General features: G+C 38.2%; 2 protein-coding genes across 2 annotated transcripts in view; both read right to left on the bottom strand.

Moving 5' to 3' along the window:
- Positions 1-20,817: 20,817 nt before the first annotated feature.
- On the bottom strand, positions 20,818-22,417 carry LOC128855344 (uncharacterized). The gene has a single exon (XM_054090193.1). It carries the CDS (start codon positions 22,415-22,417, stop codon positions 21,533-21,535), a length of 885 nt encoding a protein of 294 aa, XP_053946168.1. The 3' UTR covers positions 20,818-21,532.
- Positions 22,418-22,474: 57 nt separating this feature from the next.
- Positions 22,475-25,691, bottom strand: part of LOC128855343 (dopamine receptor 2-like) — a 60,566-nt gene continuing 57,349 nt past the window's right edge. The window contains exon 3 of the mRNA XM_054090192.1: positions 22,475-22,564. Coding sequence (XP_053946167.1) covers positions 22,475-22,564 — 90 coding nt within the window. The remainder of the gene's footprint in view (positions 22,565-25,691) is intronic.

Raw genomic sequence — 25,691 nt, 5'->3', positions numbered from 1 at the left:
GGGAGTACGTGGAAGACGAACAGCGATCTGGAAGGCCATTGACCGTGGTGCTAGTCTACGTGAGATCAGTGAAGTGCTCCTTCGTCTGAAAAACCGCGTCGCCCGGGTTCGGTCCGACTTCGTCGACAATTGGACCCTTCATGACAACAATGCGCCGGCGCACACCTCCTTCCTCTGCACCTCTGCATTGGCCAAGATGGGGGTTCCGGTGCTTCCCCACCCTCCCTACAGCCCAGACCTGTCCCCTCCGGACTTCTTCTTCTTCCCGCGCCTGAAAAGAAAGCTGAAGGGGGGGGCGTTTCGACTCCATCGAGGCGATCCAAAAAACTGTGACAGCCGAATTGAACGCGATTCCGGCGGATGAGTTTAAAAATGTTTCCTGCAGGGGAAGGACCACTACCAGTGGTGTACTGACGCTCAGGGGTCCTATTTTGAAGAATATTAGTTGTATAAGCCAAAAGGTTTAATAAAACTGCTTAAAAAATAAGGCTCATTACTTTTCAATCAAACCGTGTAGTTGCGGCTGAAGTCTTTCCATGATAAAATGTTAGTGAATACTGAAAAATGATGTATTCAGTTTGACAGTAGTCAAGCGTGGCCTGTCCCTTTACTAGAACAGGACACTCGAGTTCAACAACTTTTGGAACAAACCAAAAGTGTCTTTTCGAGACAAATACATCGATTTATCATACTTTAAGATTCTATGATAAATATCGGATAAAATTTTGTTGAGAGCTTTGAAGCTCTGACCCTTTTTACGGCAATAATAATAAAATAAATTATGCCCGAAACGCGCCAATTGCTTGAGCTCCTAACGAGTTAAACGATATTTCATCTCTTATTGAGCTTGATTTTTATTTTTTTAAAAACTGCAGACTCAGAACTGCAGAAAACTGGTCATGCTAGTCTATTATTGCGACAAACTCAGTTAATCTCGGTGAGAACTGACTACATCGTCCCGACGGTAACTTTCAATAGGAATTTTGCCACTCTCTTTCCAACTAAGGAAGAATGGAATAAGGGACTCTCTCTAAACAACTTCGACACTACAGTCTATACGGATGGAAGTAAAATGGGCTGCGGTGTTGGAGCTGGTATATATTCTCACAGACTTAAAATTGAGAAATCTGTGCGTCTCCCTAATACCAGCAGTGTCTTTCAGGCGGAAGTACTGGCGATTGGGGAAGCTTGTAGGCTACTAATCGCAGATTTCACTTTTAAGGGTAATATCGCTATTCTCTCGGATAGCCAAGCTGCAATCCAGGCACTGGGTTCGGCCACAACAACCTCCAAAGGGGTGGAACAAAGTAGGAATAACCTCACCATCTTGAGTGAAAACCATAAAGTTACCTTAATCTGGGTCCCGGGACATCGGAACATTGAAGGTAACGAAAAAGCAGATGAACTGGCAAGAGGGGGATCTGCCATGAATAACGCTCTTGCAGAATCGGTACTCACACCATTAGGTGCAGTCAAGAGCACAATTTCCCAAAAATACCTCCGAATCGCTGACTGTAGGTAGAAAGTCCAGACGAAATGCAAAAATAGCAGAACGTTATGGCCCACCTACAACCTCAAGCAATCGTCGGCATTAATAAGAATGAAACGATGGGACGCCTGGAGACTAACGGCAGTCATAACTGGCTTTTGGTCTATCGGAGAACAAGCAGCCAAAATGGGTATCCCTCAAAATACATACTGTCACAGTTGTAAGTAACCGGAGAAAAAGGAGACAATCTTCCATTTCCTCTGTGAATGCTCTGCCCTATGGAAGGACAGAATGTTAACCCTGGGCCAACCGCTGTTCGAGAATCTCGAACAACTATCTGGCTTAGACGTTAACAACCTAATAAGGTTCCTTAACCCCACAGACTGGATATAATTATGCTGTGAAAAACCGTTAAACAAGTTGGCAACGAGGATGTGACAACAAAATGGCGCGGAAGCGCTAGTTGTATTCTGGAAGAATCACCACTTTAACCAACCAACCCAACCAAGCAGACTCAGGAATGCACAGAAAATCTTTTTTCGGTATGAAAATAAATAAAAAAAGACTTAAATAAAATGAAATTAAAGTTAGATACTTGATTTCATCTAGTAAAAAGCAGAGTACCCTAATAGCTAGTACCCTTCTCTTTAAATTATGATAATATATTACGACAATAAATAAATGAAATGAAGCTAATTATGCCATTAGTGCCACAATCTACAATCTTTCTTAAACAAACGTTGCCTCGAAGTGCATATATTAAATTATATAGGCCAGATATGATATCTGATGGCTTTGGCTTTTGCTCTGACGCTTCTCTTAAATCATGCGCGGTGTGTATAAAATTCAGTTCCGCCCGAATTAGTGCATTAGACATTGCTTCGCTTTTCAACTCAAATTGCTTTTCCTCTGCTTGATTTTATCCATATAATTACCTTAAATGCGTTGTCAAATAAAACAAGAAATTACTGCCGCATTTGGTGTTGTAATGCACGAGTACATCCGCCTTTTCTTTGTGGAAATAGTCTTTAAATAGAATTCTGGCAATTTGCAGTTGTATTAAAAAGAATATACAAAATCGTTGATAAGTGACAGTTGTTTGTTTTGTAATTTAGTGACTTTGGCACTTCGCTTAGCTCACCATAATTTATTAATTTGGGTTCATTTAAATGACACTTTTTGTCACGTTCCAGGGCAATTAAATTTCCAATTTCCTCTGTTCAGCAAAAGTGTCAGTAGTACGAATTTCACCTTCGGCTATACCCGCATTAAACGCGCAAACTTTAATACATATAAATAAGTACATACTTACAACTTGGCTTTACTTTTCTTGGCATAGCCCAAATGACCCCAAGTGCCAGCAGCTGAGGCAAAAGCAATTAAGAGTCACTAATTACCATTTGAAGGTAAGTTAGTGCTGCATAAAAAGGCAAATAATTTTCACAATCCTTTTCATAGTTGGCAGCCAACTTTCCTTGCAAACCTAAAATAATTTCCACTTAAGGTCAGCTCGGATTACTTGCATTAAAATTTTAAGAATCCACAAAACGCTCCCGGTCAAGGTGGGGTGTGTGTAAAAGGTCATGAGGAATTACATGCATACTTACGCAATATTTACAACACTTATATATTTGATTAATTCATGTCTTCAAAGATAATTAGTAATTTATGTGCTTAAGTCATTGTAGCGTAGTAGTCATATGCTTATTTTGGGAATTTCTTTCAGCAGTACTATGAAATAAATAAAAATTCTGTAAAGGTATTTAATTGCAAATTTCATAAACTACATGAATTATTTGTTTTTTTTTTCAAAGTATAGTAAAAAAACGACGGCTGCATATCTTTTACTTTTCCAAGGGCGCTGCTGGACTAGTCGTACCTGCAGTTTGTAATTTTTACACTAGAACTAACGGCCTGTCAAAATGATCGGTTCTATCAATTTATCCTCTCTCAATAAATGAAGACTTTATTTCTCTAGCTGTTTATTTAGCTGATGCATTTTTTCGCTAACTTGCTTAAAAAACTCCTGTCTTTCTTGGCGCAGCGCCAAGACAAAAACGAAACGAACTGTACCCGTTGCTCGTGTTGCTTCATTTGGTTGGAGGGTAATCGTTGGGCTTAATATTGAATATTTAGTTATGAGTGCGACCGACTTGAAAAATGTACCTATCGTTTCGAGAAAAAAGCTTTGGAGGCTGCCGGTGCGGTGCGCATTGAATGGGAAGGCCTGCGGCCAAAGTCAAAACAGAAAGAAGATACAATTGTTTAATCCCAGCTTTTGAGTATAAGCAATTTTTGGACACTTATTCAGTGGCCTAAGCCCGTGTCTTAGCCATTTTTATATCACCATCATCATTGTTGGCTGGACAACCCTGGTCGGGTCTTCGCCTGCTGTATCATATGCCGGCAATTGTCTCGGTTTCGTGTCTGTGTCCTCCATGGTCGAAATCCCAATGAGTCTGCGTCTTTTTCTGCACCGTCAATCTATCTAAGCTACGGGAGGCCCCTTCTTTTCTGTCTGTGGCATTTACCGAAGAGTATTTGCTGAGGTGGGTAATCCGTATTAGCCCGCAATATGTGACCTGCCTATGTCAATCCGTTGATCATGATTGTGGTTATCACAGATGGGGGCGCATATAGTTTTTCTATAGTTTCTCGAGTTCATGATTTTAGCGTTTCCGCCACTCGTCTTTATCACATATCGCGTCAAAAAATTTTCGCAGAACTCTCCTCTCGGAAATCAGCAGCTTCGGTTCATCCGCATTTCTGAGTGAGTGAGTGTCCATGTTTCACTACCGTATAGCAAGATGGAAATAATAATTGAGCGATACAGTGAAATCTTTGTTTTTCTGTGTAGGAGGCGACGTGTTGACACGAAGAAAAATAGCAGCGGTAGGCCATGAGGATTCTGTGGCTGTTTTTTGCCGAAGTTTTGTTATCATGATTAATGATTACTCCAAGGTATTTAAATTCCTTCAATACTTCGAAACCAAAGCCACCGATTTTTAGTATTTGTCCCATATACTATCTGATGGATTTCGATGTATTTGAAACTAGCGCTTTGGTTTTGGCTTCGTTTATTTCTAAACCCATACATTTTTCTGCTCTTTCAATACCTTCGCTTCGCTTTTTTCGAACTCGGTAGCGAGGATGCGATTACGTCTATGTCGTCCGCGTAAGCCAGCAATTGAACCGATTTAAGCAAACTATTTCCCTTTGTGTTTACGACAGAGTCCTTGATAACCTTTTCAAGGGCAATAATAAAGAGGAGACATTAGAGCCCATCCCCTTACCGAAGTCTGTTCAGGGTGGCCAACTCTCGCGACGGATTGTTCTGAACTTGAGCGTGTTAAACGTATAAACTTATCGGGAATACCGAACTCTTGCATCGCTGAGAAGAGCCTCCTCCTTTTTTTATGCTTCGCTTTAATATCCTCCGAGGATTTTGGAAGTACAAAAACAAGAATTTTCCTATTTGAAAATATCGAGAAGTAAACCACCTTAAAAAATCTATTCTATGATAGTAACGGGTGAAACGATGGCAATGAAAGTTTTTCCAATGGCTAAGTTTCAGCAACTTCAAAGTCGCCAATGAGATCCGCTTACTAATATATTCATTAAGGTTTGCACTTTATCATGCATGATTTCACTTTTGACGAACGTGTGAAAATTATTCGAAGATACTGTTGAACTCTCATCTCAGATGTAAATATGCGGCATGAATTTCGTGGTGCGATCAATTATCATTAAGGCTTCAGTTTTTAGGCTACTCGGCACACCATGGACAAGTTTAAGGTTCAATAGACATACACTTTTGGACTTAAGCCAGCAACGGTTAGTGAAAATATACTCAACGTAGCAGCCAGTATCGAGAAAGTCTAGAAATGTCTACTCCAACGATGCTGCAAGTTTGAAGGGCTACCATAGATAATGACGTTAGCTCACTTTGGTGATCGAAATATTGCGTGAGTTTCATTTTTGGCTCAGCGGGTTTGTCAATGATCAAAATTGCCGCAGCCAAATGTTCGACAAAGCGGCATCATCGGATCGGATCAATTCTGAAGAAAGAAACATCGTTATTTTCAATGGTACTCTATATGGAGCTATGTAAACCAACTTTCTTTGACCCGAGTTCAACAACATTGATATAACTAAGCTGGCTGTCCAACAAGATGGCGTCGAAAGCAAAAAAATATAACGACTGAGGCAGAAATATGAACCCGAAAAAACCACTGGCGTCAAGACTAATAGTCACCCCTAATATCGGTGCCAACAGGGATAAGACAAAGTAACAGCTTTAGGTCTTTACTTTTCAATCTGATTGTGAACACGACAATATCTGCTGTGACAACTTGATGAGTAGGATGTTGGCTGGGAAATAAAATCAAGATCGGCGTAGTAGATGTCACAGTTATAATGTTGGACCACTAAGACGACCTTCCCCGGATGTTGCATACCTTCGAGAATTCTGCATCTACATTTAATATGCAGATATCGGTCAAAGATGAAGAACATCACAATATAAGTATCAGTAAGAGTATCGAGCAGGTTGAAACTTGGGTACGATAATAATAAAGTAGCACGAATCTCTGGGTGTCTATGAGATGTGGCATAGCAAAATAAGCATCTAAGATTGAAACACATAGTCCAAATTTATAAAACATGCGTTCGATCAGTACTCACCTATGCTGTGGCAACCCAAGCCGATACAAAGAAGAGAAGAAAAACTACGTGCTATCTGGCAATAGATGAACTAAATCTATAATGATGGGGAAACCGACTATTGCGAGACCACCTGGATGCCCTACCAAATGCTGGAATGAGTGTTGGTTGTCAAAAAAGTTTTGCGGTATTTTTATTGAATTTTCAATTGTTCATAAAATTGGTTATAATAATGCGATTTAAGTCAAATATGCGCCGTTTTGTTCGATGACGAGTTCCCAACGAGATGAAAACTTCATAACGCCCCTCTTATAGAAGCTCGCTTCCCTATTGTCAAAAAACTCGGAGAGCCAATTTTCACAGGACTCTCTTGTGGACAACTTCCGACTACCAAGCTCGTTCGCCATGGACAGAAATAGGTGGTAATCACTTGGTGCGAGATCCGGACTATACGGTGGATGCAAAAGAACCCATCTGAGCTCCCGGAGCTTCTGGCGCGTCACCAAAGATGTGTGTGGCCTGGCGTTGTTCTGATGGAAGACAATTCGGCCTCTGTTGATCAAAGATGGCCTCTTCTGCATGAGTGCTGCATTCAAGTGGTCCAGTTGTTGGCAGTACAGGTCCGAATTGAGCGTTTGGCCAAAGGGGAGCAGCTCATAGTGGATGATTCCCTGCCAATCCCACCAAACACACAGAAGAGCCTTCCTGGCCGTCAATCCAGGCTTGGCCACCGTCTGGGCAGCTTCACCGCTTTTCGACTACGACCGTTTGCGCTTCACGTTGTCGTAAGTGACCCACTTTTCGTCGCCAGTCACCATCCGCTTCAAAAACGGGTCGATTTAGTTGCGATTCAGAAGCGATTCGCATGCATCCATACGGGCAAAATTGTTTTTTTGCGTCAAGTCGTGTGGCACCCACACATCGAGCTTCTTTTTGAATCCAAGCTTCTTCAAATGGTTTATAACGGTTTGATGATTCATGCCCAGCTCTTGGCCGAAGCTACGGCTGCAACTATGCCGGTCTCTTTCGACGACAGGCCTTCCGGACCGTGGCGCATCTTCGATCACCTCTGCACCAGAACGAAAACGTTGAAACCATCGTTGTGCGGTGGAAATGGAAACTGTATCGGGTCCATAAACTGCACAAATTTTATTGGCAGCATGATATGCATTTTTGCCTTTATCGTAGTAGTACTGTAAAATATGCCGTATTTTCTCTTTATTTTGCTCCATGTTTGCGACACTATAACTCACGAACGAAGCAAACAACAATTAATCAAACACGTGTTAGTTAGTACGTGAAAAGAGCTTTCCAAAAAGCTCTAGCGTGAACCGATGCGACGAATACAACTAGAACTACGCGCTTGCAAAGACAAGCTTGCGGAAATATCGCAAGACTTTTTTGACAACCTATATTATATTTTTCAACAAAATTTTTAAATAAGAGGATTTAATCCTAGTGGGGTCGTTTAGAAAGTTACAGAAATGGCACACAGGGGCGTATCGAGGTTATCATTAGTTAGTAACATCTCTCTTGGAAGAACACACTCCAAATTTCAGCTAGATCGGTCTATTTATTTGTTTTTGGCATTTATTTGAATCGAGGAAGTCGAGTGATTTTTTCCCCCATCACGCGTCAGTTGTGGTCGCAAGATTAGTGAAAATAGGTTCTCAACTAGTTTCAAATCTTGCCTATTCTCCAGAGCTACCTCACTTGGACTACTACTATTGGTTACTCAATATGGAGGAATGACTGGCGCGAAAAAGATTTTATTCAAACGAGGAGGTGATAGCAAAAACGAATTTGTACTTTTTATACTGGGACAAATCCTATTATTCGGAAGGAGTCAACAAACTAGAATAGAGTTAAACGAAGTGTATAAGCCTAGAAAAAAATAAATAAAAGCTTACATTAAACAAATTTAGTAATTTCTGTTTTTGCATTTACTTTCCAAACGACTCTCATATAATTAAGAAGAATCAGACGAAGATTGTGCGATTTTTTCGCCCTAGATTATTTTCGCTGAGGCCATTTCAAGCCCACGCTAATAAGCCAACCACTTAAGACGACCTCGAGGTAAACATTTGATCTTGGAGAAACGCGTAACTCATTGAATTACGTTTTTTTCTCAAATTAACATAGGATAAATTTGAAGGTAGGCGCTTTTATTGACATTCAATGATTACTCGATACGCTTGCTTTATTAGCTGATAAATTTACTCATCCTCATTTTACTTGATTGGTGTTTATTTTTACGTTTGTTTGCCTGTGTCAATACTCCTGCTTTATTTTGTTACGCTACATTTTTTTAATGGCCACTGTTACTCGGTCACTGCCTCGCAATTTCCTGGAATTCCAATCATCTATCACGATTTGTTTTATAACGCGTTGGTTGTACGGCTCCTGCAATTTTTCCCTCTTTATATTGATTTGTTGCTTTATATTTTCACTTACACGTGTTTGATAGGCGTTTTGAGCGAATATATCAATTAATGTTATTGCTGTTTCCCGGTGCAAGTATCTGTATTTTGGCATTACCGTTTTACTCGTGCATGAAGGTTATCAAATTCTGTGCTTTAAGAGTGGGAGAAAGTTAATTATAGTTGTGTATTGGTAATTATTGACTTGCTTTTATGACTGCATTGGATTTTCTTTGATTAGAATGGCCATTTGCTTTGCTCATACACCTGCAAATAAATAATTAATTAATGGCCCTTAAAGGTCAATGATATAATTTTTTGTGAACATTAGCGAACAATTGTGATTGTTGGATAGTTGTGCATACATATTTGTAATGGCATAATTATTGGTGTTGGTGCTAGTAGGCCAATGCCTAGCAGGAACGGCGACGAGGCTGGAAAAGTAGATATATATGCTGTGTTTCTGTTCGATTTGTTATTATTTTAAGATTATTTTCAGGATATTTGAGTTTGCTCATTTTGATGGGAAATCTAACCAATAATGAAAGTGTGGATAAAGGCTTTTACTGACCTGGCCTGTGCACATATATATACACATAAGTATATCACTGGCACTTACACCTTTTGTTTGATATTTCGCCCAGCACCTCCTCATATTTGTGGGGGTGGGAGGATAGGCGAGGTTAGGAAAACTTGCTATTAAAAAAAAAAAATGTATCTATCATTTAGTGCTTCATCGCCCGAAGTTTCAAATCCGGAAACTACCGAATGCTAGTCATGCACCCAGCCATTCGGCTACGGCGGCCGATAGTGGCGGTGATTATGAATCTAAGTTAAAGCAATCGAACACGAAGTTAAACGGGACGATACTTAAAACACTTCCATATTGCTTAAACAGAATCGCTCAGGTCATGAAAAATGTATACGAAGATGATGTGATTTATTACACTCCAAAATGTGGCAACTTTTGCACTAATTTATTAGCAAACTTTGGGAGAAAGTAAACCTAGTAAACCACCGAACGCGTATCCAACGCAGCGCTCAAGCGAACCGGATACTAAGTTAATGGACTATAAAAGTTGCCTAAAGATAGGGTAAAATACTTAGATATTCTGATTATTTACATTGCTGATATTGGATATTGTTATGATTTCTTAAGTCATTTTTAAGGCAATGGAAATTATTATGATTTCTTAAGGCATTTAAGAAATCAATTTCAACAGGGAACCAAAGGTAGTATTAGAAAAAGACGACTGGTGGAGGAGAAAACAGACGGTTCCAAAATGCAAGAGGGGATTAGGCTATGAACAGTCATACAAATTACCGGACTACTGGAGCTGAGATCTACGCAGCAAGGAAAAACGTAGACTTAGCTATAGAAAACACTCTTCCGAACTATCAAATAAATATCTACATTTACAGCCAAGCAGCGATCAAAGCAATAGCAGCTGTATTGATAAACTCTCACTGCGTACGTCAATGCCAGAACAGAATGGATGAGGTAGGAACTGCGACACAAGCCACCATCTATTGGATTTCAGAACACAAGAAAGTGGATATACTACTTCCTATACTTCCTGTAGCTAGCACGGCTGGAATACAACCGCCTCTCTGCAAAGAACGACTGTAGATGCAGTAATGATTCAGGAAGCGAACTCAAGATGTGAAAGTACCAGCTCATGCTAAATGGTGAAACTTATGCCATGCGGGTACAATGTCAGGTTTACAAACTATATTTCATCTTTTTCCAACTTGTAGTTGGAATACTGACGGTCTCACTTCATCGTACGCGGCCAAACTGAATCTAGTGCAGAGCCAAAAATGCTCAATATGTAGCGAAGTCCACGCCATAGGAACTCTGGAACATCTACTCTGCCACCACCCTCCACTTAGCAAAATACAAATAAACTGCTTCGGCTCTGCAACATTTTGAACATTGGAAAGTGTGGCAGATGAAAAAATTACCAGCCTATTTAAGTAAATTATCCAAATTGTGTACTGGTATTAAAGAAAATATGTAAAGTTCTTTAACTCTCCGTATGAATACTTGGTATGACTATGGATCAACTTCTGGTCCATGTGCGATCTAGAGGATCAACGAAGTCTAACCTTAACTAAAAAAGCATTGCACTGCAAACTGGCGCGAGCGAGTTTTGGAGTCACTATTCTTTATTTCTGCGTACAGGTGACACAGAAAAGAAAGAAGCTGCGGAATGTTTATACTACGACTGGTTACAATGCGACCTTTGTACAAAAACTACTGGTTGATGATGAAAGAAGAGAGTTGCATTGTTCGAAGGAAGCACAGAGGGTGCAATCTAAGTGAATACGAGCCGTTTAAGCTGATAGCCGACTTTCTGACAGAAATTGTGGCAGCTTAAATTAAATTTTTTTTGTTGCTTGTAGTTCCGGCCTATGCTCGACTAGGAGCTATAATATGTGCAGAGAGATGCTTATTATTATGGCAGTTTTTCAGTTCTTCTTAAAAATGCCATCTAATAGTATATATTCTTAAGGAATAGTAAAACAAAAAACAAAAATCTCGTCTACCTTACTGTTTGACGCAAACTCTTGGGTGATGACAGTATCCGATGGACTTCAACTTAACTCAAGAAATGAAGAGACATGCAGTTTTCGTCGATTATATGCAAATCACAACGATTTAGAAATCTCTAAATTTCTTACATGCACCCGTTCGATCATTTATAAGGTTTGCCCTGTATTGGGAGCATCAGGCGACGATGCAGAATCTGTTGCAAAACGCAAAAAACAGGCCGAACGTTCTGATACTGTTCGATCTGTAAAATTTATTCCACGGTGCAAGCGATCATTGACGAGAATCTTTTAAAATCAATGAAGGCCCTTGCAAAGAAGCTTAATGTTTCTGAGAATATTTTCTGTCGAATTTTGAAGGAAGATATCCGGTGTAAATCCTACAACCGAGCCTCAGTGCCTCTGAACCTCATGATCTACAAGTTACATAATCTGGGTATTTCAACCATTTCATTGAAAATAATTATATATAACCGTACAAATCCGGTTATATGGATTCGAGATCCAATGTCAAATGAATTATTGTGATATCGTAGGTAAGGTTAGAATAGGTTGAAGTGGTTGTCCACTGTGTGACATACTCAGACCCATGGCTCAATGTGATGCCGCATGTGGAACTTGTCCTTATCTCTCCTAAAACCAGTTTGTACTTTTCAAAAATTGTGTAAGATCCTTAATTACGACAGAGCTGATATCTTCCTCTTCATTAAAGGATTGTCTACCCCAAAATGGCGAGTGTACGTCTAGATAGAGCAAGACAGTGACACGGAAGGTGCGTGAGCGTCTCTTACCTTTCCACGTCTAGAAAACTTCTGCAGAAGTCATGCGTTTGCCCACCCATTCTCTGGGAGTGCCTATCTATTAGGCAATGTCTCGTTATAACTGAAATCAGTATGATAAAAGTGTGCTTATCTCTTCTTAGTAGAAGTTCCGTACGTTTAGCATTGAGAGTCGGCCACAGCTGTCGGGCGATTTTGCAAGTGGCTTTATTATTCCATATTTCATTCTCTGCTCTTACAATTTCTTCAAAGATAAGTAGTTTACATGTTTGCAAGGGTGTACCTATCATTGTCTGCATACTCATCGGTAAATTTGTTGCCGATTTTCGCTAGTTCATCGGCTTTGCAGTTTCTTTTAATGTTACAATGGCCTGGAACCCATTTTATCATTGGGTGAAATGACTCAGCCATCCCGCGGCATTTCATGGCTACCTTGCAGATCGTCGACTGTCCCGCCCTCGACCTTTGATCCGTCTGTGTATACATGGATGGACTCGTCCTGTTTTACTTCGTCTAACTCTTTCCTTGAGGGTAGGAGGGTTGTGATGGTTGTAATGGCAAGTACGGGCAGGACTGTATATTCCACCTATCCGGGGGCTCCAACGTACCATCCAAGATTTTACCGTGGGCGTAGTCTGTGTTTGACCGCTTACGTACTTAAAGTGCTCAGCCTTACTGCCGCACTGCGCGCAATGTATCTTGCCTGCAGGTCTATGGAGGGAAGTTTATGAAATTTTAGGAGGAGGAATTTATATTCAGGAGATTAATGTGCGATTGCTTTTGTATGTGGGTGACAAATTACAAAAAATTATCAATAATTTAGAAGCTTATTTGAATGTCTGGAATATGCAAGTTATCATTGTTAAGTCAGCAATAATGGTTTTTCGACAATGTGGTAGGTTGGCAGAAAGAGAAAAATGGATATTTAGTGGGCAGCAATTAGCAATAACTTTGTTGTAAAAAAGACACCAAAGCTTAGTTTTAAAAATCATGTTGAAAACAGGAAAAATGCTATAAATGCAACTTGGAGGACTTTTCTAACTGCCCCTAGAGCTGAGATGTTTGGAGAAGTTGACAAAATTTAGTTCTATTTTTTAGAGAAGACGCCTCGAATTGTCATTTATATACAAAACAACTACTCCTTAAATACATTTTTAAAACATTATTTGATTATGACGCTACAAGATTGCTAAAAAAAATTCAAAGTTATCGTAGAAAGCAATATCTTTAGGTCAAAAGCAGTTTAAAGTTTAGGGAGAAATCTGTAATTATTGAGTCAAGCTTTGAAATTCAAAATAGGGCAAAGTGGAACGCAAAAGTTGATTTACCTTTACAAAATTTGGATAAGTAAAATAGAGAGACATTATCGGAAAGAAGTTTCAGAGGTTTACGTATGTATATATAAAGAAATAGCTGACAGTATCGGTAAAAGTTATTTAAAAGATAATATTGATAATTATAAAATAATGTGGATTTTGAAGGCCAGGCCTTATACTTCTTGGAGTACACAGAAATTTAAACTGTACAGGGTCCGGCACTCGAAGTGTAACCATTAAACAGGCCATAAATTTAGTTTGGAAAACTACTTTTATTCAATTTAAAGTAAAAAATGTGTGAAAAGAATACAAAATTAAGAATCAGTTTAATTTTGCTCGATATGACCGCCTTTTGCCTTGACTATGACCTTGAGACCGTCCTGAAACGAGTCGCAAGCTGCCCGAATGTGACTTGCAGGTATTTTGGCCCTTCGTGGACAATGGCTTTTTTCAGCGCCTTGAGACTGGTGAATCTTTTAGTTCGGACCTTTCTCTCCAAAATGACCCAAAGAGAATAATCCTTCGGATTCGCGTCTGGTGAATTTGGACGTTATGAAGTTCGGAACGTTGTTCTTTAGCCATTCTTGGTTCACTCGAGCTTTGTGAGGCGGTGCCGAGTTCTGTTGAAACGACCATTGCCACCAAAAGATTTGTCTGCTTACGGCTTAAAATCAACCTCCACAATAATTTTCTAATAATATTTCACATTTGCCTTGACGCCAGGCTCGATGAAACCGATTGGAGAGCGCCCATCTGCGATTACAGCGACCCAAACCAATACCTGTGGCGGATGCTGCCTCCTGGTGGCTAGTCGATGATTCATATTCTCGTATGAACGGTGGGCCAAATAAATCCAATCGTTTTGGGACTTTACGCGTTGGTCAAATTGACAAATTTTCTCGCCGGAAAACACAATGCGCAGAAAGTGACCGTTGTCGGCCAAGCTAAGCATTTACTTCGCTCTCTCAAGTCTGACTTGTTGCTACTTTGGTGTGAGATCAGACGCCTTTTAGATCTTGTAACTCTTGACTTTGAGATCATTTCTCAGTATGCGGCGGCTGCTATGGTCAGATATTTTCAGTTATTTCATTCAATTTGATTGGCACTTCATCGGGGATTGCGCTCAAATCGCTTCTTCACTTTTCACGTGACGTTGAAATCTTCATGACGTTTCGTGATGCCACCGGTATCATTGAAACGAGTAATGGTGGGGTAAATAAAAACTTTCTTTACTTTAAGGTCCTCGAGCTCACTAACAATCGCTGGTAGTGATTTTCCAGCCAAATATCATATAATCAATCACACTATTACATTTGAAGTCCATTACTGATTTTTTTTTCACGTTTACTCTCGGTAAAATGATTCCGTGGGCTGGTAAACAATACTCTGGACTGTCATTTAGCCAAGTAACATCAGTTGCGCTAGCGGTCTGAAGAAGGTTACACTTCGAGTGCCGGACCCTGTAGACTTTGTAATACGAGCGAATTGGAAAAATTTAGTACGTTTTTAAGAAGGTGCCCAATTTATTTAAGTCATAAAGAAATTATTAATACCTTAAATGTAATTGGTGGACTTGGATGGGACTGTCTGTTTGCTATATCACTGAGGCTTTGATGTAAGAAAGTTTAATTGAAATCGAGTACTATTTAAGATAAAAACAAATAATGTTTACGTATATATCTCAATTTGTTGTACACATCATTTTCCGATAGATGACCACAGAGTTATTGTTGTAAATTCCTTATTATTATTATTTTATTATAATCGTTGTTGCTGACAAGCTAAAAGAAAGCAAAGAGTCAATTTATCTCTACTGTTACTTTTCTTTCAATTTACGTATTAAAAAATTCTGCTGTTATCCCCAACGACAACTACTCCGAATGTACACATCGCAAACCTCTTTAAATCCATTAAAATGAAACACAAATGTTTACAAATATAAATTCAGTTTATTTGCACTGGAGAGAGTATTTTTCAGTAACTCAGTTAGTTAGTGAGTCTATTAAATTACAGTGTTTGTTTTTATTTCTTGTTTCTGAAATTTACTATATTAGTTAATTCACATTTCACTTCATTTGCACTTAAGTAATAGTGCAATCATAAGTTATTTTTACATAAATACATACATATTATTTTTATTATGAAGATGTTTGTTAAGTTTATAAGGGCATTTATGCTTAGACACCTAACTGCTTACGGGCTAACTACAGTAAAAGCTTGAAGTTAAAGTTAAACTCAAAAAGGGAAGTTAGGTAAGCAACTACGTGTAGTTGTTTTGTTAAAGGGCTTATATATTTATGTGTGTGTATAATTATGTATGCATGTACATGATTTTATACACATTTATAAGGTAGCTGTACATATACCATTGACTAATTATCGCATTTCAAACAACAACAGGAAAATTAAAACGCATAGTGCAACATATCTTGAAGTGTGCCAATGTAAATGAAAATAAGTACTTGCATACATATACGAGTATGCGGGCATATGGCAACGATAGGCTTGAATTGAGTGAGTCTGTGAAAGAGTGTAAGTGTGTGTGTGTGATGAAGCCACTTGATTGAATTTACACAAATGTATATGCTATGCTATGTATACATGTAGCGCGCTGATTATGTTTCACTGTGTGTCAGTGTTTTAGTTGATTTGCCATTCGCAGTGAGCGCCTGCAGATATGCTACACTAAGCGCTTTTCCTGCTGTGACGATGTCTTAACATAAATTTATTAGACTTTACATGCTCAGAGTTGCTAAGCAACAATGCCAACAACAGTGCCAACACACACGCACACGCACTGCTGCACTTTGTAACTCTCAAAGAACGAGAGGCACCTACATCCGTACACATACTGCGCGTCGTCGACAGAACCAACATGTGCGTGTGGCAGGCTGTTTTGGACATGTGGTTTATATACTCGCAAATTTTAACAGTTTCATTTGTAAGAAGTTACACTTGTTTGCACTCTGAGATATTTACTTACTTAACCGCACTTAAATTTAGGCATTTAAACTGTGCTTATATGTAACAGTTTTAGCCGTGTCAGTGTGTGCTTGAAATTTGCTACGCACTGCCGTCTGCTTAGTGTCTGCATTTGTGTATTTACTTACTAACGCATATGTATGTATGTGTGTTGCTATGAATTGTTTTGTGTGTTGGTTTTCTTTTCTTATTTACATTGGCTATCAGTGTTGTGTTGGCTTACTGTTACTGTGATAGTAGTAAATAAGGGCATCTTTTCTCCCCTTTTTTGTTACTTATTTGCTAGAATTATTTATTTATTTATGTAGTACTCTTCTTTGAAGTGCTTCGAAAGTTGTTATATTATTATAATACTTATTATCTTCACAGTTAGAAGTATGTACTTACAAGAATTGCTTAACTTGAGCTTATTATTTTATGTGAAAAAGTGTGTGTAAAAAAAAAATTTATACAATAAAAAAATGTTATGCAATTGGAGTGATTCCGGTAAAGCTAAGTTTTTCCAACCGTTTCGCTGGAATCAAGCTGTGCATAAAGTATTTTTATTAAAATGTTTCCAAAGCGAAATTCCAATGAGCCGCTGGAAAGTCGCTTTAGTTGTAAGTAGTTTCATTCTAAATTAATATAACCGGAAAATAAATGTAAACGCATTTTAAGCTTTATTTATAAATTTTAACTATTAATTCTTACTCTTAACTATTTAATAAATTTCAAATTGACAGCAAAAATATTATTATTTTTTATATTTTCCTCAGCGCTCTTCTCTCCAAGAACTTTTCGCTCTTCGCTCCTAAACTAATCACGAACGAGCGTAATTAATTCAGCGCATTAACGTCAATCTCATTATTGCGACCTAAATTTAATTAGTTGCTTACAAATATGTACAAATGTAAGACTGCAGCTATTTAATTTATTACATACACGCACATACAAAAACAATTCTATGGGAATAAATAATTATATACCTAAATAGTTATATATCTATAAACATGTATTATGTGTACACACACATGTACTACGTTTTAAATGAAACTATTTATTTCATACGCCATTTACTCGTACATAAACAGTTAAATTATTTGAAATCCTAACATTAATATTTGTTTTGCAATGCCATACAAATGGGTTTTGCTTGAAAACGAATTGTACCCGCATGTATGTATCTACATATGTGTGTGTAAGTGCCCATAGACACTGTAGCTGTTGTTGGTTTAGTAAATATTTAAATACAATGCAAAAGTTGAGTCACATAGTTAAGTTTGTACGACCAACATAATTGAAACTAATTGCCCACAAATGTTACGTATACGCCATGGGCTACATATAAACTTATGACCACTCGGTAAATAAGCATCGGTAGGGTGCATTGTGTGTGTGTGAGTGTGTTAATTAAAATTGAGCTTGTTATGATTTTAGAGTATGTGTGTGTGTTTGCTTATGCACATATATCGTTGGTATGTGTGAATTTTCTACCAGTGTGAAATCAATGAGGCTGATTAAGTGTGTGAAAAGTCGTTAATATTTGCGTTATTCACCCAAATTGCTTGAAAATAAATTAAAGAGCGATTCTTTCTTCAGTAGGTTGTAGTAGTTGCGTTTTAAATTTTTAGTTAAAAATAAAGCGAATTTTATGCCGCCAATGAAGTGTTTGTGGCGAGTTTGGCCGAGTTTGTTTCCCAAAAATTATCTGAGTTGCTTTGCCAGCAAAAATCTGCTTTTGTAAGTAGCAGCTGATACATTGCTTCGAGTAAAGCAGACAAGCTTCAAAAGGTTGACTGACGTGTTTGGTAATCTCACAATCGAACTGCTTTTTTATACTAGCGTGATCAAATAGAAAGGTCTATTATTTATAAATTTAACAATATTTACTTATTCTACTACACTTATTGCTTTTCCACCAAAGTAATTTGCTCGCAAAAGCATTTACGGCTAGGTCTTTCAATTCTCGCAAGTTTTTAAATTCGTTCCCCGAAAAAGTGCACAAAGCGATTAAGGGTGAATTTCTTCAGAATATGAAACGATGTAATCCGTAGTGAAATCAGAAGAAAATGGTTGTTGTGGATCTCAATGGCCCGTGCTTTTATTCAAATTGTCATGACGTTGAAGGTAGTGTGATATTCCGGCCAGATAATATTCCTTGTTAGTAGCTAGACTGAAGGGATTTCTTAGTGCACTACTTTTTGCCTACACTAGTCCACAAATAATGAATGATTTATTTTATCCAAGAACCACACCATACAATTTCTATGTAAAATCAGTCGGTAAGTTCGAAAATCTACATTTTGTTGCATTCTTGCAGTCTTCAAAAAAAATATTGTGAAATTATTACTAATGGAATGATATTACAAACATAAAATCGGTGTTGATAGTTTATTAAAATTTACTTAGGTATGGCCAAGTTCAGTAGGATGTGACCAGAAGCCCAACTCAGCTCGATTTTCAGTTTATTAAGTACAAATCTCAATTCCTTCCATTCATTCATAAGCTTGATCAATGTATAAATGAGTATTTCTATTCTCATGCGAATAGCTTTTATATTTATTCGAGGTTTTTTCTCACTTTTACTTAAATTTTTGTTTAGATATGGGAGGTTTAAAAACGCATAATAACAACGCATTGTTTATTAGAAAATCGTTTTCCTATATTTTTCTTACAATACAAATCGAAAACTTTCAAAATTTTTCAAAAAAGCAGACTGTTTTGTGGCTATCTTGAAAAAGTTAAATTTTAGTATAAAAATAAGCAACAACGAATTTCATTTCCATTAATTAGATTCTTTTGTTATTTATTTATCAAAAATTAGTTGTAAATAAAATTTACAAATAACATATTTATGAGGGAAACTACCGATCTCACTGTCATTGATTTTTTGATTTGGCTGCAAAAGAGAGATTTTGAAATGAAAATGCTAATATGACTTTGATTTTTGGAAGCTTTTGGCGCAACTCGCTCCGGATTGAACGGCTGTTCCAGTGTCGCAGGCATATGTACACAATTGCGCAAAATTAATCACCCTACCATAAGAGTTATAGTTAATGGCGTTGTAAATGAGAATGGACGAAATATTCTTCAGCGAAATATAAGAAAACATCACAAGCATTTGACAAGACTTAAAAGCACTCTAATATACGAAAAAACTTGTAGGCTCTATGCAGTCTTGGCTAAAGCCAATTTTCAAACAAAATATTTTACGAAAAAATCACCATAAAATTTGTATACATTTTAAAGTTTACTTAAACACATGAAATAAGCTTTGAGATCGGCTAACGCTGTATTTTTTTGCTGTAAATATTATTTTTAAATTAAAGTTAGTTTAAATTTATTCAAACCCAGAATTTGCATTTGCGTTTTTTGGAAAGCAATGTAATACCATTTCTTTTGGAATGATGGATCACAGAAAATAAACTGTGAGCCACAGTAGCTGCTCAAGCTTTCGCTCATTTTATATATCACTTGGTTTGGTCGGCGAGCGGATTCGGCTAGGATAGAAATTTTACCTTTTTTCTTTAAATCAAAACCATTATTTGGCGAAAACCATGCAGCAGAAATAAATTATAGAGATTTGCGAACTCATCGACTGATTTTACATAGAAATTGTATGGTAGGGGCGCTTCTTTTTTTGTTTTGGCTGTAAATGGGTGATTTAAAAAAAAAAAAATTGGTAATATGATTATGATTTTTGGAAGATTTTAGCTCGAAGTCGCAAGCATATATAGAGTGGCGCAAAAATAAAGCCCTTATTGTAAAATGCGTCACAGGTCAATTATTATATCTCTGACACTTGTGAACTAGAGCACGTAAAGGTCAAAATAAAGATTTCCATCACTTAAAATTTTTTTATTTATTTAGTAAAAAAGTTATTCAAAAACATGTTTGGATGATCAATTCGGTGTATATAATCTCATATGATAAGTGATAAGCTTCATCTTCAACATCATCAAGTAGCGATTACAGCCCAGGATGAGCTTTAGCTTCATACACAATCCTCTTACACTCTTTACGGTTCGGAACAACACACTTCCAGCTCCTAACTCGTAGCTTTTTCAGGCCGGCTATGACTTTGTTAAGCAAAATTGAATTGAATGAATTTTGGAATAACAAAGTGTGAGTTTCAGGTACATCGAAAAATCACATTGATTTTTGATAGTTTCTTCTTGGTCGCGGTCTTATTAAATTTTTTTTAGATGGAACTTTTTTTAGATGGACTTTTTAGAAAAATTTCATGTATACCGCCTTATAAGTCACTGAATTTTCCTACAATAAATTGCAAGTTTCAGGTAGATTAAAAATCACACTGATTTTTGAGATTTTTTTTTGCCCCAGTCTTGCGCATTTTCTTCATTTCGCATTTCGCCTATTTCGCATCTGGTTTATATGGGGAAAAACACCAAGCACCGTCAGTAAAACAAATTCTCAAAACTTTACGCAATTCCTGAATCACTTGAAAGTTGCACTCTATTATACCAAAATTTCATGATCTATAAAACTGCGTATCCAAAATCCTCGTATAAATTCTAGTAAATTTTGATGAAAATAATTTTCCGAATTTTCACAAATTTTATATTATAAAATGTGGGAAAATTCGATTTGTATGATTTTTCTTGAAGTACGACTTAAATTTTTATAAAAAAATAATTGAAATTACAAAAAGAATAAATAAATAGTCAAAAGTAAATAAATAGTCAGTAAGTGGTGTACACTTTCTTTTTATCCTCAGAGTATGTAACAACTGTGGAGCTGAAACTTAAAGGAGGTCAGCATCTCATTAAATAAATGTTTGACCTGATGTACGAGTATGCAAATGAAGCCTGTGAGAGATTTTTTGTAGTCTGTGCTGTGTGTGTTTGTGTTTATTTATGGAGTGACAGGTACCTGTGCGAAAAGATTGCACTTAAATGAGTAGACGCATCAGTTGCTGCATCACAAATTTACTATGATTATCTTATTTTCCATTATCGCTATGTACATTTAATATCTCATTTTATTTACTAACTACTTAAATAACTTTACTTACATCGAGACAAAATAAAACTTACGCTTAGTAGGAAAAAATGTTTTTGTTTTTGTTTTGGTTTTACAAACGAAACGAACATTAATTGCTCTAATTTTGTAGTTAATTTGTAAAAGAGACATTTTTTACGATTACCTTTAAGTGAGTGTAATGGCTGCTTGGAAGTACTTTAGTCGGAAGCATTGCAGCAGTAGCTGTAGCTTTAGAAAAGTAGTAGTTTTTGGTATGAAATTGGGAAGCCTTGTTTCTCTCTCTTGTTTTCTCAAACATCTCTCCACTATTTGCTACACTCAACCTCAACTCGCACCACCTACCACCGCTCATGATAATTTGCTCAGCATATCAGTATGCCTATGGTCCGTTGCACTCTCCTCCATATCCTCCAAGGTGGTTAATTGACTAAGCGCACTTTGTTGTGCCTCTAGCGGCGCGTGTTTGTTGTGCGCATGCGCCGCGGTTGCGTTTGAGCTTGGCGTGAGTGGCGTGAGCGGTGTTAGTGGCGTCGGTGCTGCATTGCCTGCCGTTTCGATGAGTGATGGCGCTGATGCTGTTGTTGGTGGCACCGGTATTAAACTGGAAGATGTCGTATGCGCCGTCGCTGCCACAGCTGTGGTATCACTGCGTGAATTCGTACGAAAACGCGCCGTTGTTAGATATAATAATTGCCTAGGCGGTGGTGGCGGCGGTATAAGAGGTGTGAGCGCAAAACTGCAATGCTTTGTGTTGCTCGAGCTGTTACTTGTATTGGCCAGTGGTGTTGTGGCTGCGCTTAACGAGTGTCTGGTGGCAGGCGAGGTTGAGGTTGCGCCCAACATAAGCGAGGTTGGCACCGAGGACACGGTCAGCATCGAGCCCGATTCCGAGGGTGGCAAATTCATGGTGGCTGCCCCGCCAACGGACGGTGAAAACGTGACAATCGCTTTAGTGGTATTACTGTTCCTGCCGTTACCATGACCATTACTATTAGCCGTGCCACTGACATTGATGGCCACATTGCTGGTGCCGCAATCATTGCTCGTCACTGGCATACTACTGAAATCCTCACGCAACATAGAGCTGCGTCGACGCTGCCGATGATGGTGACGATGGAAGCTCTGACAGCGCGTGCAATTGCGCTGTAGCTGTTGCAGTTGTTGTTGCTGGTGCATTTGTTGATGCGGATGCGTCTGCGGGTGTGGGTGGAGGTGATGATGATGATGATGCATGGCGTTTCGTCCGCAGCTGCTGCTACCACTACAGGAGCTGCAGCTGCTCAGCTGTCGTCACATGATCGAGCGATTGCCGTCGAACTGCTGCACCGAGGAGTAGTTGAATGGTGTAGAGGCGGCCACCATGGCGGCGGCTACATGGCACTGCAGCGTCCAGTTGGGAAGGGTAAGAAAATGAGAAGAATAGTGAAATATATAATTAGTTTAAAAAATCTTACATTTTCTTATTTTAGGGTTGGGGATGTGAAAGAACACAAAACACGTGGAAATGCAAATGCACGAGAGTGAAAACGTACGAGTTGGCTGTGTGGTTATTGTTGTAGTTGTGGGCAAGTGCGTTTGTGGTTGTGTTACATAGTGGGTTTATGTGCAAACAGTTCTATGATTACATCGGCAAATGCGTGTATGTGTATATACATATGTACAGATGTGAGAATGTATTTACATAACTTTTCATTTACTTGAGTGCAGGCATACAGATCTTCACGTTCGTTTATTAAAACACTTAGAGTTTCTGTGGTGTTTGTGTAAATGTATAGATTTGTGGACACACCTATCTGTGGGTTCGGCGGCTGGTAAATTAAATTAAATTTGTTGCTCAAAACTTAAATTTGTTGCTCAAAAAAAGTTTCTTAGGGGGAAAAGGTCCACCGATAGGCAATTATTTTCACACCATTTTTGTTCCCTGGATGAAAGCATTTACAAACATACTTTGATGATCTGGCAGTTTGGTGCGAATGAGATATTTACTTTTAACTTCGGAACTGAGGATAACTTTAAAAATGCGGTATTTCCTTTTAGTTACAGTAGAAGTTTGATCGAAGGACGAAAGCTCCTTTGGCTTATGTTCCATGCATGTTTTTTGGAAATAACTTTTTAGTTTTATTATTTTCTTATTTAAGTGAAATCAGTCAAAAGAAAATACTCTCGAAAATACTCCGAAAATTACAGAGAATAGGGCATGTCGAATACTTGTGTGTTTGAATAGACGTGAATATATATATATATTAGGGCGGGTCGATTTAAAAATCGCTGATTGCTCTGTGAAAATCGTATTCTAGGGATCAAAATAAGAAACTTTGCCTAAGGAACCATACCTCTAAAACGAATTATGATGTCCCCCAATTTGGGTCGAACGAAAAATCCCACTTTGACCCATTTAGAGTGCTCCAATCGAGTCCAAATGTATGACCGACCCGCACTAACTTTGGACGGCCGATCCACCCATGGCTGTGGCACACCCCCTGGAACTCCTCTGGGGGGTGCCCTATACAATCATTTCAAAATATCACCATTTTTGGCCTTTATATGAGGAAAGAAACTAAAAAGTTCGACCCAAATTGGGGGACATCAGAACTCGTTTTAGAGGTATGGTTCCTTCGGCAAAGTTTCTTATTTTGATCCCTAGAATACGATTTTCATAGAGCAATGGGCGATTTTTTTGCCTCCCCACGAATCGACCCGGCCTAATATATATATATATATGTTTTAATACAAATATAGATACAATATAAAATACATAACAGTGCTTGGTGACACTGCAATTGGTTACAGATAAACTAACGAGGAGAACAATTTTGGTAACATAAAGGGAATTTTGTAAAGATATTTTCATAGTCCCTTCCTGAAGTTAACAGCCATCATGCCAGATCATGTGATTTGATTCGATGGAGCCATCGGGTTAGGCCTGAGGTGTTGAGGAGTTTGTTAGCCTCCTCATTCACGTGCCTTTGAAGCCTAAGGGAGTGGGATTCTGCTTGTTTTTTAATTTTTGCAGCGACTGTAGGGATCTTGAGGTCACAATGAATATCTTTATTCCGAACGAACCAAGGTGAGTTGAGAATATCTCGAACGATTTCATTCTGGAGTCGTTGAAGTATATTTATATTACTTTGACTGACGCATCCCCATAGTTGCGCCCCATAGGACCACACAGGCTTTATAATTTGTTAATATATAGATATTTTGTTACATTTGGATAGCTTTGATCTTCGTCCAATTAGCCATTTCATTTTCATTATCTTGAGATGGATTTCACGTCTTTTAAGTTTTATATGCTCCTTCCATCGAAATTGAGAATCGAGCGTTATGCCAAGGTAGTTTGCAGTGTTCGCATGTGGTGTTGTGGCACCAAGCAATTTTATTGAATACTGATTCACTTTTTTCTGGCTGAAGTTTACATGAACTGACTTGGTGTTGTTCAATTTTATGCGTCAAGCCTTCGTCCATTCGTCAATAGCGTTTGTGGCAATTTGAAGTTTCGTTGCAGCTTGTTCAGTACTTTTCCAATTGTTAAGACAGTGCCGTCCGCAAAAGTGGCAATCAAGCTATTCGGGTAATCGGCAAGTCTCTGGTATATAGAAGGTATAAGAGCGGACCAAGACTGTTTCCTTGCGGTACACCAGCATTTATTTATTTTTTCAAGGTTAGCGTTCACTCAGGTACGACCTTAGGAGGGCGCAAAAATCATTTTAAAGGCAGGTGTTTAGTTTGTTATTTAAGCCGTCATGCCAAACCTTATCGAAAGCTTGTGCGGCGTCTAAGAATACTGCCGAACGCAAGTTATTCTGTTCAAAAGAGTTTTCTATTTCCGTTGTGATTCTGTGCAACTTATCGATATTTGAGTGCATACTGCCAGCCAAATTGAAGCGAAGGTAACAAGTTTTTAGAGCCGATAATTGACGTCAATCGATTGAGGATGAGCTTTTCGAATAGGCTACTGATGCCGAGAGGCAGTAACGAGGTTGGTCGGTATGAGGAAACAAGATATAGATCTTTTCCCGGTTTTTTGAATCATTATCATTTCTGCTACTTTCCACAGGGTCGGAACATAGTGGAGATGTATTGAATGATTAAATAACTTAATTAATTTAACCAAACTTATATAGGGTAACTTTTTTAACACCAGGCGCCTTTTTACCTTTTTTTTTTTTTTTTTTTTGTTTGAGTGATTTTATGGTAATAAATGAAATAAGGTTTTCGTTCACAGTAAGAGTATACCTACAAATTACCCCATTGAATTTTATTAGGTAGGAAAGTTTTTGATAAGTGCTCTGCAAAAGCTATTGCCTTGTCCTTGTTACTGTTTGCCTATGTATTATAATCTTTTTTGATTGGAGGAACTTACCAGTTTGGTCGTTTCAAATATTTAGTACACTTGCAAAGTGAGTAGTCACCTTTTTCCTTATCGTGTCGGTCTCCTTGCCGCGGGGATGAGGCCTAAGTGGAATTTTCAGTGACAGTCAGGCTGAACTGAAGGCCTTGGAGGATT

The sequence above is a fragment of the Anastrepha ludens genome, chromosome 2 (genome assembly GCF_028408465.1).
Source record: "Anastrepha ludens isolate Willacy chromosome 2, idAnaLude1.1, whole genome shotgun sequence".
Classification (NCBI taxonomy): Eukaryota; Metazoa; Arthropoda; class Insecta; order Diptera; family Tephritidae; genus Anastrepha; species Anastrepha ludens.
The sequence above is the reverse complement of the archived record's forward strand: the minus strand, read 5'-3'. Positions and strand labels throughout refer to the sequence as shown.